We start from the raw sequence: 13,237 nt of genomic DNA on the forward strand, positions 1-13,237 counted from the left end.
TTTCCCCCCCCCCCCCCCCTCCTTTTGGCGGCGCCTCTTTTCACCGCTTGCGGGGGGTACCCTGCGCAGGTTGAGCGCTTTGGCTCCGGGTGGCTTTGCCCGCGTCGGCGGAGGGGCGCTCAAGCGAAAGGGGCCCCCCCCCCCCCCCCCCTCTCCCCGCGGACTCCTCGTCTCGCTCGCCTCTCCGCCCGTCGGGCAAGCCTCCTCTCACCCCCCTCCACTCCCTCCACCCCCGCCCCGCCACACCCGCACCACCCTCAACACCCTCACGGCCAGGGCGCCCTCGGCGCGGAGCTCATCGACCGTGCGGAGAGGCAGCGGCTGCAGCGGCTTGCCCCCCTCACCGGCGCAGACCTCGCCGCCTCCTCCGCCGGCCCCGCCGGCTCCGAGCCGCCCCACCTCGGCCCAAGGGACATGTCGACTTCCTTCGGTGCCGGCCTCCTCCCCACCGGCGGCGGGAGCGGAAGCAGCGCCGGCGCGGCCGCCTCAAGCCTCGGCTTTGGCCTCGGCGGCGCCTCAAGCCTCGGCGGCGGCGGCGGCATCGCCCCTTGCGGCACGGCCGCTGCTCCGGCACCTGCGAGCGGGGCCGCTCTGTTTGGCGGCGGAAGCGCTTCGCTCTTCGCGCCCTCCTCCTCAGCCACCCCATCCACGTCGGCTCTTGCTCTCGGCGGCGCGCCGGCCGCCTCGTCCTCGCCAGCAGACGCACCGGCGGCGGCGGCGCCGCCGGCGGCAGATGCGGCGCCCCCCGCGGCGCCGCTGAGTCTGTTCGGATCGAGCGGCGCCGCTGCACCTGCCGCACCTGGCTCGGCGGTGACTTTTACGTTTGGCGGGCCGGCACCGAGCGCCCCGGCGGCGACGCCATCCGCACCGGCCTTCTCGTTTGGGGGGGGAGCCGCTGCTGGCGCCGGCCCGGCGGCGGCGGCGACGCCGACGTCGAGTGTCGCGGCGCCGGCAGCGACCCCGGCCACCCGACCACCCGCTGCTGGCTTCGGCGCCACTGACACGCCGACGGTCGCCGCCGCCGCCGCCGCTCCCACGCCTTCATTCGCCTTCGGAGGGGCTGCGCCCGCCGGGGCTGCGCCTGCCGCCGCTCCCGCAACCACCGCGCCAGCACCTGGAGGAGCGTTCAGCTTCGGCGGTGGTGCCGCTGCCACTCCCGCCGCCGCTGCGCCAGCGCCAGCAGCTGGAGGTGCATTCGGCTTCGGCGGTGGTGCCGCCGCCACTCCCGCCGCCGCTGCGCCAGCGCCAGCAGCTGGAGGTGCATTCGGCTTCGGCGGTGGTGCCGCCGCCACTCCCGCCGCCGCTGCACCAGCGCCAGCAGCTGGAGGTGCATTCGGCTTCGGCGGTGGTGCCGCCGCCACTCCCGCCGCCGCTGCACCAGCGCCAGCAGCTGGAGGTGCATTCGGCTTCGGCGGTGGTGCCGCCGCCACTCCCGCCGCCGCTGCACCAGCGCCAGCAGCTGGAGGTGCATTCGGCTTCGGCGGTGGTGCCGCCGCCACTCCCGCCGCCGCTGCACCAGCGCCAGCAGCTGGAGGTGCATTCGGCTTCGGCGGTGGTGCCGCCGCCACTCCCGCCGCCGCTGCGCCAGCGCCAGCAGCTGGAGGTGCATTCGGCTTCGGCGGTGGTGCCGCCGCCACTCCCGCCGCCGCTGCACCAGCGCCAGCAGCTGGAGGTGCATTCGGCTTCGGCGGGGGCTCCGCCGGCGCCCCCGCTGCCGCTGCACCAGCGGGGGGGCTGTGTGGGTCCTCGACTCCCGCGGCGGCCTCGGCCAACCCGGCAGCGCCGGCCGCCACCGCCTTCTCGTTTGGTGGTGGCGGTGCGGTTGGTGCCGCCACGCCCGCTGCAACGACCAGCCTCTTTGGCAGCGCGGCGGCGCCGAGCACTGACCCTCCTGGCGGTGCTCTTGGCGGCGGTGCTCCTGCAGCTTCGCTCTTCGGCGGCGGCGCGGCTCCCGCAGCTTCTCCCTTCGGCGCGGCGGCGGTGGCGGCGCCCGGTTTCGGCGCGGCGGCGCCATCCGCGCCGGCGGCTGCCGGCGCCTTCTCGTTCGGAGGCGCTCCGGCGCCCGCTGCGGCGGCGGGCGGCTTCGGCGCGGGTGGCGGCGGCTTTGGTGGCAGCGCAGGCGGCGCATCGAGCGGCTTCGGCATTGCGTGCTCGCTGGTGAGCGAGTCGTGGCTCCTGCTCTCACAAAGGTGTCTGCCCCTGTCTTAGGCGCGAGCGCGGGCGGCGCGGCGTCGACAGCCTTCGGGAGCGGAGCTCCTGCGTTTAGCGGCGGGGCCTCCACCCCTGCGGCTGCGTTCGGCGCGCCGGCGCCCGCCGCAGGCGCAGCACCGCTCAGCACGCGCGCCCGCAGCGTTGCACCCTCATCGCGACCCGTCGAGGTTAGGTGGGTTTGGTGCGCCGGCGCCCGCAGCGGGCGGTTTTGGTGCGTTTGTCGAGTTGCGATGCGGCCGGTCCCCACCCCAGCTCCAACTGTTGCCCCCCCCTCCCCCGACTCTAGGCGCGCCGGCACCTGCAGCGGGTGGGTTTGGGGCGCCGGTTGCCCCCGCCCCAGCCACGCCTTCGCTCTTCGGCGGCGGCGCTCCCGCGGCTTCGCCGTTTGGCGCTGCAGCACCGGCAGCGCCCGCTTTCGGCGCCGCAGCGCCGGCTGCTCCCGCTTTTGGTGCTGCGGCGCCGGCCACGGGCTCCGGCGCCGGCGCCTTTTCGTTCGGAGGCGCTCCGGCGCCCGCTGCGGCGGCGGGCGGCTTCGGCGGCAGCGCGGGCGGCGCATCAAGCGGTTTCGGTGCTCTTTCACGTTGCTCCGTATCAGCTTGGCTCCTCTTCTCGCGAGGATCCGCTCTTTGTGTCTAGGCGCGAGCGCGAGCGGCGCGGCGTCGACTACTTTCGGGGGATCTGCATTTGCCAACGGCGCTTCGGCCACGCCGGCGACCACTTTCGGGTTCGGTGGCGCCGCGGCCGGCGCAACGCCGGCGGCGCCAGCTTTTGGCGCGGCTAGTGGCGGCGCGGCGGCACCGACCTTTGGTGCGGGCGCGCCGCCCGCGTTTGGGCCCGCGACCACGGCCGTCCCCGCGGCGGGCAACCCCTTTGCGATCGGGGCGAGCGAGACTGCGGGCCGCAGTAAGGCGCGGACGGCGCGGAAGCCTCTCCGCAAGCCGCGTTGAGAGGGACGGCGGCTGAGACGGCGTGGAAATGTGGTATATAACCACCGTTGAGCGTTGTCTGGGATGGGGAAGAGTCCGTCGCCTCTGTCGGCCGCTCTGGCCTGTCGGAGAGCCTGCCGTACATACAATGGGTTCTACTTTCTTGAAATCTTGAAAATCCCACCCCGCCACGGGCACGGCCCACGCTTTAACAGTGCACACAAAACGGTCAACGCGGCACACAAATCGTTATATTTAGTCCAAATCCACCGGTGCTTTCGCTGATTTCTGCCAATGAGCGACCACGTCTTTTGCCGACTTCCTCTTCTCAAAATACCTGGAGCATCCAAAGATGAGAGCGAGAAAGGGCACAGAAGTTGCCCACGCGAGCACCTACAGACCGTGACAATGTGAGGCCGGAGCGACCGTAATCAGCGCTCTGTGTGTCATGCTGTACCTTGGCGTGTGCAAACTCCAGCGACACCTCGTCCACCTCCGTACGCTCCGACTTCTCGAGGGCAAGGATGACGACTCCGACGATGCCGTATAAGATGCCGAGGTAGAGATGGCAGGCGAGGATGGCGCACGAGACGCAGTGGCATAGGCGCACCACACACGAGGGCAGGCAGGAGGCATTGGCACACGTGCAAGCCCCGACCATCCCGCTCGGCACATCCCAGGTATCTCCATGCGTCCGTGCGCGTGTGTGACGAGGGGATGTCCGACTCGTCGAGGGAGCTAGAGCTCTCTCGGCGGCTTGCCAGAGCAAACACGACTGGGAAATTCACACAGCTCCTCTCAGCTGAACGGCTCCTCCCAGTACCCAGAGTCTGCCGCCAGAGTGCAGCAGAGAGTGCAGAGTCGCAGAGATGAGAGAACTCTCACCCCCATATCAAAGAGTGCAAATGAGGAGCATTATACGTGTGAGAGCTGTGTATGAAGCGCCCAAGCACAGAAAATTCAAACCCATTAACTCAGCCGCTCGCCGGGCCCGACGTGGCGCGATGGCACGGGGCTCGCTTTACGCTTCACGACTTGGCCTTCCTCTTTCTTTGGCGCGCTTTGAACTCGCCGGGCAGCATCGCCGCGCTGACGCCTCTTTGCCACATGCCAAGCCGATTACGCTGCGCCCTCGCCTCGATCGCATCCCAGCCGCCGAGGGGGCGCTGCGCGTAGACTGCACCAGCGCTGCGGTAAACTGAGGCCAGACCCTTGCGCAGTAGCTCGGTCGACAGGTCACGCCGCCGTATCCCGTACTGTACCGTTCCGACGATCCTCCCATACTGGTCGCGCGCGTAGCAGCGCACCCTGACGCGGCGATTAAGGAGCCTCTTTGTGAAGGCCTTGGCGTCTGCCCCGAGCGGCTGTCCTGGCTGCCCAAACTTGGCTGTCTCCGGCGTGTCAACGGCAGCGATTCGCACAGAGATGGTGTTCTCTGACAGCTTGCCCTTGAATTTGCCAGACGACAGGAGCGTGGGCGTGTGGCGAACGCGCAAGGTGTCGCCATCGCTCACGGCGACCACCTTGGCAGCAATGGAACGGTGCTGTCGCAGATGGCTGCCAGGCATGTCGTCAGCGGTCAGGTAGAGGTCGAGACAGCGCTGGAGAGTGGAACCCGCGCAGCCAGCAGCTACGCCAGCCGCAAAAGAGCCCACGGCGACCGCGGGAGACTGCTGCACTGCCTTTGAGGCCGTGGCAAACAAGCCAGTCGCAACAGCGGGCGAATTCCGCACTGCATCTGAGGCCGTGCGAGCCGCATTTCCCACCGAGGTTTGCACCACAGCGAAGAACGGTTTGGCTCCGGGCGTGAGCGCCGCAGGGATGGAGGTAGCCACGAGGATTGCCAGCATGTCTCTGTGGTGCTCGTTTACTATGTGCGCAGCGGCTGGCTCGCTCTGCCAGCACACAGTTGTCATGTGTTCACATAAACGCACAACCCCGCGGGCCCGAAATCGCACAGAGTCACAGCCTTGTTATTGAGAAGAAAATACCTACGTCCTATGGCGCTGTGCGCTGGTCTGTGAGAGGTTGAGGTGCGAGCCCTGGAGGCCCTGGGGATGGGGGGAGACTACCCGCGGGCCTAGAAGGCCCGCGCGCAGGGGGGTGGGGCATTGAGACCGGTCATGAATGAGTGGGGGACACGCATGTTGCGAGCAGCGTTGTTGATGTTTTGCGCATCGCCACAGACGGCGGCGTTCACAGCCTTGTTATTGAGAACACGTCCTGACCACTCGGGCAACTTTTACCAAATGCAAAAGTTGCGCCTTACCATTCGGGCAAAATCGATTGCATTTTACCACTCGGGCAAACTCGATGAAACGGGCGGACGGAAAACGCGTTTGCGGCAGCTCGCCGGAGAGCCATGCATGAAGCGGCCGGCGCGCCACCGCAGCTCACCGATGGAGCTTGCGGAGCGGCTCAATCCTCTGGCGCAGCAGCATCGCGACCCATTCTCCAAGCACGGCCGCTGGCGTTGCGATTGCACAGAGAGCGAGCAATAGTCGCCAAAAACACTGATCTGTGTGCAGCGGATCTCCATGGCGGCCGCGCCCAGCGAAGGGACAACCGCAGGCCTCGGATGCTCGCCCGGAAGCGGTCCCACCGTGCGAGTTGCAGCCCCGGAGGTGGCCGACCCAGCTCACCCCAGAGAGACCATGCCCAGGGTCAGGCATAAAAGGGGGGTGTTTTTCCGTCCGTCCATTCTCTCAGTGTACGTACTTTTAGCTTACTGGGAGAAAAGAGACAGGGGGTTGTGTTCTCTAGGCTCTCTCAGTGTATGTAGCTCTTACGAACATACCCGTAGGTGAACATTTTGGGCTGCTACTTTTTATGATACGGATTCTTTTTCTTTCACACACCGGAGGCTGATATTCAGCTGAAAAACCTTCGTGGTTGGGGGTCGGACGGGAAACTTTTGCGAGTGGGCAGGGGGCTGCAGCCTGCAGGGGGAGAGGGGGAGGGAGGCCCAGCGAGGGGCTGCGGCTGGATCCTAGTGCGCGGACGGATGCACTAAATTAAGACGCACTAAACCTCGCTAACTCTGGATGTAAAGTCGCAGTGAACTCGCGCTAAAGTTGCGCTGAATTCGCGCTAAAGTTGCGCTAAATTCGCACTAAATTGCGCTAAAGTGCACTAAAGATGCAGTACATAAACACTTCACAGCCTTCTTATTGAGAAGAAAATACGTCCTATGGCGCTGTGGTGCGCTGTTCACAGCCTGAGGGCCCAACTTGAGAATCGTGCTTTTTTGGGTTAGGGACGAGCGCGAAGGACCGATTGCGGTGAAGGACCGCAGGTTAGGGACCGATCGCCGCCGCTCACGCCAGCGGACGGTCGTCGTCAGTGATGTTAGCTACGCCACCGTCTACCTCGTGCGACATGCGCTCGCCGGCATCGAGCGAGCAACGTGTTCGACCGACCGGCTTGCTGTGCGGACGGCTTCTTGTGGCTCTCGTCGAGAGCGTTTTGCGGCCCGGCGGGTGGGAGAACATGTGCCCGTTTGATGTGTCACTTTTTTACGTCATGTCAGTCTTGATAAAAAGCACGGTCGATCCCTCAAAGCGATATACTCGTCACGTCACGCTGGACGGCTTGCACGGAGCTCTGTGACGGCACACATCAGGAAGACCGCCGTACGGCAAGAAGAGCTCGATGGGGAGCGAGAACCGTCAGAGGAGGTTCAGGGGTAACCTGAGTCCTCCGTGACGCGCACGATCGACGGATCGACCGTACTTGTTATCAAGACTGACATGACGTACACAGTGACACATCAGACGACACATATTCTCTCACCCGCCGGGACGCAAAACGCTCTCGACGAGAGCCACAAGAAGCCGTCCGCACAGCAAGCCGCTCCTCGGACAGGCGAGCTCGCTCGATGTCGGCGAGCGCATTGCGCACGCTTTGGACGGTGGCGAAGCCAAAAACACCGACGGTGGCCGTCCGCTGGCGTGAGTGGTGGCGATCGGTCCCTAACCTGTCGCTCGCGGTCCCTAACCCATAAGTAGTCCACTTCGCGCTTTAGTCCCTAACCAAAAAAGCACGATTCTCAAGTTGGGCCCTCAGCCTTGTTATGAGAAGAAAATACGTCCTATGGCGCTACATGTACTCGAGTAGGGAGGGTGGTCCCTTTTGTGAAACTGAAACGCGGAACGCGATCTGTGTCTCGCGTTCCTCAACGCTTGCGATTCAGCTGTCGCGCCGCTGGATGATCTTGCTCAGCTCGCCGAGCTCCTGAACGGTCAGCGGTTCACAGCCTTGTTATTGAGAAGAAAATACCTCCTATGGCGCTCGCTGTGCGCTGGCCTGTGAGAGGTTGAGGTGCGAGCCCTGGAGGCCCTGGGGATGGGGGGGGACTACCCGCGGGCTTCACACCGTATTCTGTGGGCCCGAGAGCGATATGCCATGTCCGCCTTGCGTTTGTTTCATAACATCGAAGGCTAAGCTCAAAAAAATTAGTCAGAGCTTGGCAACCTTGCTTTCACGACCGTGAAATCAAGTACGTATTGCAAGAACGTGGGCGGAAATGCCCCCAGCCCACACGACCTTGCTGACGACACGCCAGCGCCCCTCGCGTACGTGCGCCTCAGCTCAATCACGGACGTACTTCAGACACTACGTACGTACTGTCAAAACAGGGACGTACATACATGCAAGTACGACCTTATGCCTCAAATTTTCTCTTCGGCTCGCTCCGCTCGCTTCTGTGCGCAATAGCCGGTCCTCGCGCCGGACGTCGGCGGCTCCTGGCCCTATCCTGGCCCTAATCTACGCAGAGAACCCAGCCGGGGCGGCCGCCGTAGCCCTCGGCCCAAACGTATCCCTGGCCGTTCACCAGCGGCGCGTTCTCGGCCGCGACCTCCTCGGTCATACCTTCGGTGTCGCAGTGGTCGGTCGTGGTCCCACCGTCGGTCGTCATGCCGAGCGCGACGCGCTCCTTGTGAGCCGCGAGCCACGCTGCGATTGATGCGTCCGCGCGCTCATTCGCTTCATCCAGGCGCTTGTTGAAGTCTGCCGCCACCTTCTGCCACTGCCGCTGCCGCTGCGCCCGCAGCCGCTGCACGGTCTCGTCAGTCAGCAGCGTCTTCGACTGGCGGTCCTCGATCATGGCCGCCTGATGCCGCAAGAACCAAGCAGACCTTCGAGGGCCAGACATGGTTGGGCCAAACTGTCGCTCGAAGACACGCGGCAAATGATTGTACGGTCGTGATTTTACGGTCTTGAGAAAAAGAAGCGCCCTCGGGCAAAAAAGAATTATAGTTAAGCGCTCGGAGCACTTGTTAAGATGTACACAAACAGCGCACCCACGGCGCACCCACCCCACCCTCCCACGCCGACCACTGCTTCGTACCAACAGCCGCCCCCTTTTGGCAGACGCCAAAGGACCACATCTTGCCGGGCGCAGAACCCTTGGGCATCGTGGGTGCGATGTAGTCGTCGGTCTTGCAGCGGGAGGCGGCCCACTGCTCTGCAGTGCAGCCTTTCCACTCCGGCCGGGACTGCTTCCACGGCTGGTACGACGGCATTGCCACCTCGGGGCCGGACGCAGCCGCCTGCGGCGGCGCCGGCGCGCCCGCGGGTAGTGCCGCTGTCCGCTGGTCAGAGCCGTCTGCCGCCTCGCCCGCGCCGGCGGCCGCGGGCGCCGCTGCATCGGCGGGCGGAAAGTACGCCTGCATGGTGCAGCGCCGCTGGCGACGGCGAAGGAGGCGGAGCGTGTCTTTGCCACAGCCAATAAGAACGTGCGAGTACGGTCTTGTTTTGGGCAAAACAAGAACGTGATTGCATCACTCGCTAAGGACGTGAAAACAAGGCCTTCCCCAGGGTAAGTACGTACTTATCTCTGAAAATTTTCTTCGCGCGCTTACGCGCGCGACGAGTTCACGCCCTACGGGCGTGTGGCCTGCGGCCACTAAGGTTGCCAAGCTCTGAAAATTAGCCGTCCCGCTCCAGACGATGACGAGCCTGAAAGTGGAGCGCTTCCGCGAGACCGTCGGCGGCATCACAAGCGCTGAGGCAAGCTCGATTCTCGAGGCGTGTGACTGGGACATCAAAGCCGCGCTGGCTCGTTGCCGGCGTGACGGAGTCGGCATCGTTGGATCTTTGGGCTCCGCTGCGCGGGCCACCTCGGCAAACACCCCGCCGGCGGCTGAAGCCACGGCCGCCGCGCCGGCGGCTGAAGCCGCGACGCCACCGCCACCGGCGTTCGACTGCTTCCTTACGCACGATTGGGGCGACGACGAGGAGGGCCGCGGCAACCACGATCGGGTGGGCAGGGTGAGCGCGGCGCTCAAGGCGGCGGGGCTGCGGCCGTGGTTCGACGAGGAGCGGATGCAGGGCGACATCAACCAGCGGATGGTGGAGGGGATCGAGGGTTCGAGCAGCGTCGTCTGCTTCATCACGAGGCGGTACCTCGTAAAGGCGTGGGGCAAGGGGCCAGCCGGCGAAGACGACAACTGCAAGTTCGAGTTTGACTACGCCTGCCGCCGCAAGGGCGTCGCGAAGATGATCTCGGTCGTGATGGAGCGCGGCTGCCGCAACCCCAGCGGCTGGGCCGGCACCGTCGGCGGCAAGCTCGGCGGCAAGCTCTACATCGACCTGAGCTCAGACGACGCGGCTGCCTTTGACGCAGGGGTGAGGCTGCTGGTGGGGGAGGTGCGTTTGCTAATGGCAGGGCCGTCGTGACTTCTCTCTATATGACATGATATATACCAAAGGATAACAATAGACATAGACCTGATCTCACGTTTTACCTCACGCGTCGCGTCGCCTTGTACATGTCCCTGTCGCGTCGTCGAGTGCCGCCGATAAAATATAAATGAAATATTGCGAAGTAGTGAAGAGAGGAGCGTTCCCGCCCACCACACGGCCCACACCGCCCGCTCTGCCTCGACGACGCCCAGGTCGACGCCCCCCAAGTCGCCCCCCCGCCCCACACCACGGGCACGACTTATTCGTTCCCGCGAACGCCGACCCTGGACCCTGGTCGCACGTGACACACAAGGCAATCACAACACGCGAGACGTCGAGTCGTAGGTGCCAGAGATGCACCGCACCAGAACGACAAGCAAAACACGCATGCAATCGCAAACAGCCGAGAGTCAATGTCTCCCCTATTCGGGTCGCCGCCAGGAGGAAAGAGGGGAGCCGCCCTCGCTGGAGCCGCCCTCGACGCACCCGACAGCTTGAGAGGGGTACAGCGTCCGGGGACCCATGACACCAGTAGCCGCCCTCGGCGATCGCCCCATCACACCAGACCGACAAACACACCGCCCACCCCGCCCCTGGCCGCCGCCGCCTCGGCCGCCCCCTCTTCCTGCGGCCGCGGCTACCGGCCGCCAAAAACGGCTTGCGACATCTGCGCGGCGCCCTTGTACCCTTGGATGGAGGCGTGGCCGATGCCGGTGAAGTCGTATTTGGACGCCACCTGCAGCCAGGCGCGCGGGGCGGCGCGAGGCGGAGGTTGGGGGAGGAGGCGGCGGAGGAGGGAGGCGGGGTTTGGCTGCGGGGAGGAGCGGCAAGCAGAGGTGGCGAGCAGAGGTGGCGAGGGCAGCGCCGAGCCTGCTGGTCGAGGCGGTCTGCCGCCTGCGTGCCCATCGGGTCCTCCTTGGCGTGGACCTGGGGGGCGGGGGGTGGGATCGGAGGCGTGGGACAAGGGCGGCGAGGGAGGCCGGCTCTGGCCCGACTCTCCCTCTTGCCCGACTCTTGCCCGCCTCCACTCGACCGACCTCGCCGCCGATAGCACGCGGAGAGGGAGACGAGGGGACCGACGGGAGGACCAGGAACGGAGGGAGGGGAGGAAGGCAGAGGGAAGGGGCCCCGGGAGGAGTACAGGGGGGAGGCGCGCACCACCGCCGTCGACACCACCCCCATCAGGTCGCCCTGAGACACGTCGTCGAGCACCTCGTCGGTGTACTCGGAGTTGACGGAGCTGGCCGCCGCTGCCTGCCCGCCGTCGTCGCCAAACCCAATGTTGGGACCGCCGCCGCCGCCGCCGCCGCCGCCGCCGCCGCCGTAGTGGTACGCGCCATACCCGCCCGGACCTTTCCCGCCGTAGCGGTAGCCCGCTCCGCCGCCGCCGCCGCCCTTGCCATACGTGCCACCACCGCCCTTGCCGTACATGCCCGGACAGCCCTCCTGCCAGAGCCGAACACACCGCCCCTTGGGAGCACACCATGAGAAGCCGGCCGACAGCGCGCACCCGTGGCCGTCGACATGGTTGCCGACGCGGCCGCCACCGTACGCGTACCCGCCGTACCCACCGAAGCGGCGGGGCGGCGGCGGCGGAGGGGCGGGCGGCGGAGGGAAGAGATTGTGGAAGAATCCCTGCCAACGGGGGCCCCGCTCCTTCATCACTGCCGGCGAGTCGAGCGGCGCCGTCTGAGGCGCAATACTAGGAGCAGCGAGCGCGAGAAGCGTCAGGGCCGCCACGGTCAACACGGCCGCAGCAAATCGGCCGCGGCGCCAGTTGGTCTCTTGCGGCTCAATCATGTTAGGGAGGCTCTGTTGCACTCCGCCTGTTGCACTCCGCCGTGGGCGAGGGGGGCGAAAGTCGGCGGTGAAATCGGAGTTCTTTTGTTCTAGTTCTATCTGGCAATGGTAGGGGTGGTTGAAGGGTTGAGGGTTGAGGCCCCCCCTCAACCATCTGGTTGACGGTTGAGACACCCCCGTCAACCCTTTAGTTGGGGGTTGAGGCCTCCGGGGAAATGGGAGTTCTTTTGTTCTATGGCTTCAGTGCACACACACACTCACACACACTAAACAAAACATTGCTAAAAATCTCTCTCTCACACACTATGGCTTCACACCGGCAGCCGCGCCGGAAGTGCCAAGTTGGCATTCTACAGCCCAGCGGTCGAGAGAGAGATTTTTAGCAATACCAAACAAATCTAACACTCACACGTCATTTGGGGCCGGAGCCCTGTTCACGCGCGCGCGAGACGTGCAGACAGGGTTGCCAGGTGAGAGCGAATGGCGCGGTTCACGCCTCGCACAACAGGAGAGAGATGTTTTGCGGTCGACGACACGGTGTGTGGAGCCAACGGCACGGACCGCTTTGCCGCTCGATACAATACACAGATGGCCACTCGCGTCGCGCTCTTCTCGACCGCCGCCGACGCCGCCGCCGCCTCCCAGAGCGTCTCCGCTCTCTTCTCCGAGCACGACCGCGAGCTGCGAGACCTGCTCGAGCCGCTCGCCACTCTCACCGCCGCAGAGCAGGAGGCCATCGGCTCCGCCGCGACGGCCGAGGCGGTCGGCCGGGCGTGGGAGGCGAACGACGCCGTGCTGCGGACGCTGCTCGCGGGCCGGCTGTCGCCAACGATGGCACTGCCTGCGCCCGGTGCCGGTGCCGCCGCCCCGCCGAGCTCAGATCAGGCGGCCGGCGAGAGCGGAGCCGCCGGGTATGCATCCGCCGCAGCCGTCATCGCTCACCTCGTGCGCGACTGGAGCGACGAGGGCGCCTTCTCCCGAATGCGGACGCACCCACCCGTGCTTCGCGCGCTGGCTGCGCTCGCGCGGAGCCGCCGTCCAACCTGCGCCTCGAGCAGGCCGCGCTCCAACTGCTCGGCGGCGGCACAGCTCCGAGTGCTGGTGCCCGGCGCGGGCGCAGGACGGCTGGCGTGGGAGGCGGCGCAGCGAGGCTACCGCGTGGAGGCGCGGTCACTCGGCTGGCTGCTCCACTGACGCCCTCTTCACGGCTCCGGGCGTGATCAGGTCGGTCGGTCGCGGTGCTGCTATGCGCCCGTCGCGTGCCCACGGCCCCGTAAGGCCTCTCCGGCTGCGAGCTAGGCCAACGACGCGTCGAGCGCCATGCTCCGTGCCGCGCACGGGCTCATCTCGGGCCGGCTCGGCTCGACCTCGCGCAATCTCGGCTCGAGCTCGCGCAATCTCGGCTCGACCTCGCGCAATCTCGGCTCGACCTCGGGCGGGGTCGGCGTGGCGGAGGTCTTCCCGCGCGTGCGGTGCGCGGGCAACGCGTTGCATCGCTCCTCCTGCTTGATTTCGATCTTGATCTTTTTGCCGCCGGCGGACCGAGTCTTCGCTCCTTCGGTGAATCAGACGATGACGCCGCTGGCATCAGAAGGACAACTCGTAATGAAACG

General features: G+C 66.0%; 4 protein-coding genes across 4 annotated transcripts in view; 2 read left to right on the forward strand and 2 right to left on the reverse strand.

Moving 5' to 3' along the window:
* Positions 1 to 3,158, forward strand: part of EMIHUDRAFT_230814 (hypothetical protein) — a gene marked incomplete at both ends in the record, with an annotated part of 4,619 nt that extends 1,461 nt beyond the window's left edge. Inside the window, 2 exons of the mRNA XM_005784848.1 lie at positions 2,498 to 2,659; positions 2,848 to 3,158. Of these exons, the coding sequence (XP_005784905.1) occupies positions 2,498 to 2,659; positions 2,848 to 3,158 (473 nt within the window). The remainder of the gene's footprint in view (positions 1 to 2,497; positions 2,660 to 2,847) is intronic.
* Positions 3,159 to 4,165: 1,007 nt separating this feature from the next.
* EMIHUDRAFT_230816 (hypothetical protein) lies at positions 4,166 to 5,053 on the reverse strand (the record flags this gene model as incomplete). Its single annotated transcript, XM_005784849.1, has 1 exon — positions 4,166 to 5,053. The coding sequence occupies one exon, from the start codon at positions 5,051 to 5,053 to the stop codon at positions 4,166 to 4,168; it is 888 nt and encodes a 295-aa protein (XP_005784906.1).
* Positions 5,054 to 10,461: 5,408 nt separating this feature from the next.
* EMIHUDRAFT_112330 (hypothetical protein) lies at positions 10,462 to 11,624 on the reverse strand (the record flags this gene model as incomplete). The annotated part of the gene is made up of 2 exons (XM_005784850.1): positions 10,462 to 10,560; positions 10,983 to 11,624. The coding sequence occupies 2 exons, from the start codon at positions 11,622 to 11,624 to the stop codon at positions 10,462 to 10,464; spliced, it is 741 nt and encodes a 246-aa protein (XP_005784907.1).
* Positions 11,625 to 12,212: 588 nt separating this feature from the next.
* EMIHUDRAFT_230821 (hypothetical protein) lies at positions 12,213 to 12,818 on the forward strand (the record flags this gene model as incomplete). Its single annotated transcript, XM_005784851.1, has 1 exon — positions 12,213 to 12,818. The coding sequence occupies one exon, from the start codon at positions 12,213 to 12,215 to the stop codon at positions 12,816 to 12,818; it is 606 nt and encodes a 201-aa protein (XP_005784908.1).
* Between the last annotated feature and the right edge of the window lie 419 nt (positions 12,819 to 13,237).

This window comes from Emiliania huxleyi (assembly GCF_000372725.1).
Source record: "Emiliania huxleyi CCMP1516 chromosome Unknown EMIHUscaffold_167, whole genome shotgun sequence".
Taxonomy (NCBI): Eukaryota; Haptophyta; order Isochrysidales; family Noelaerhabdaceae; genus Emiliania; species Emiliania huxleyi.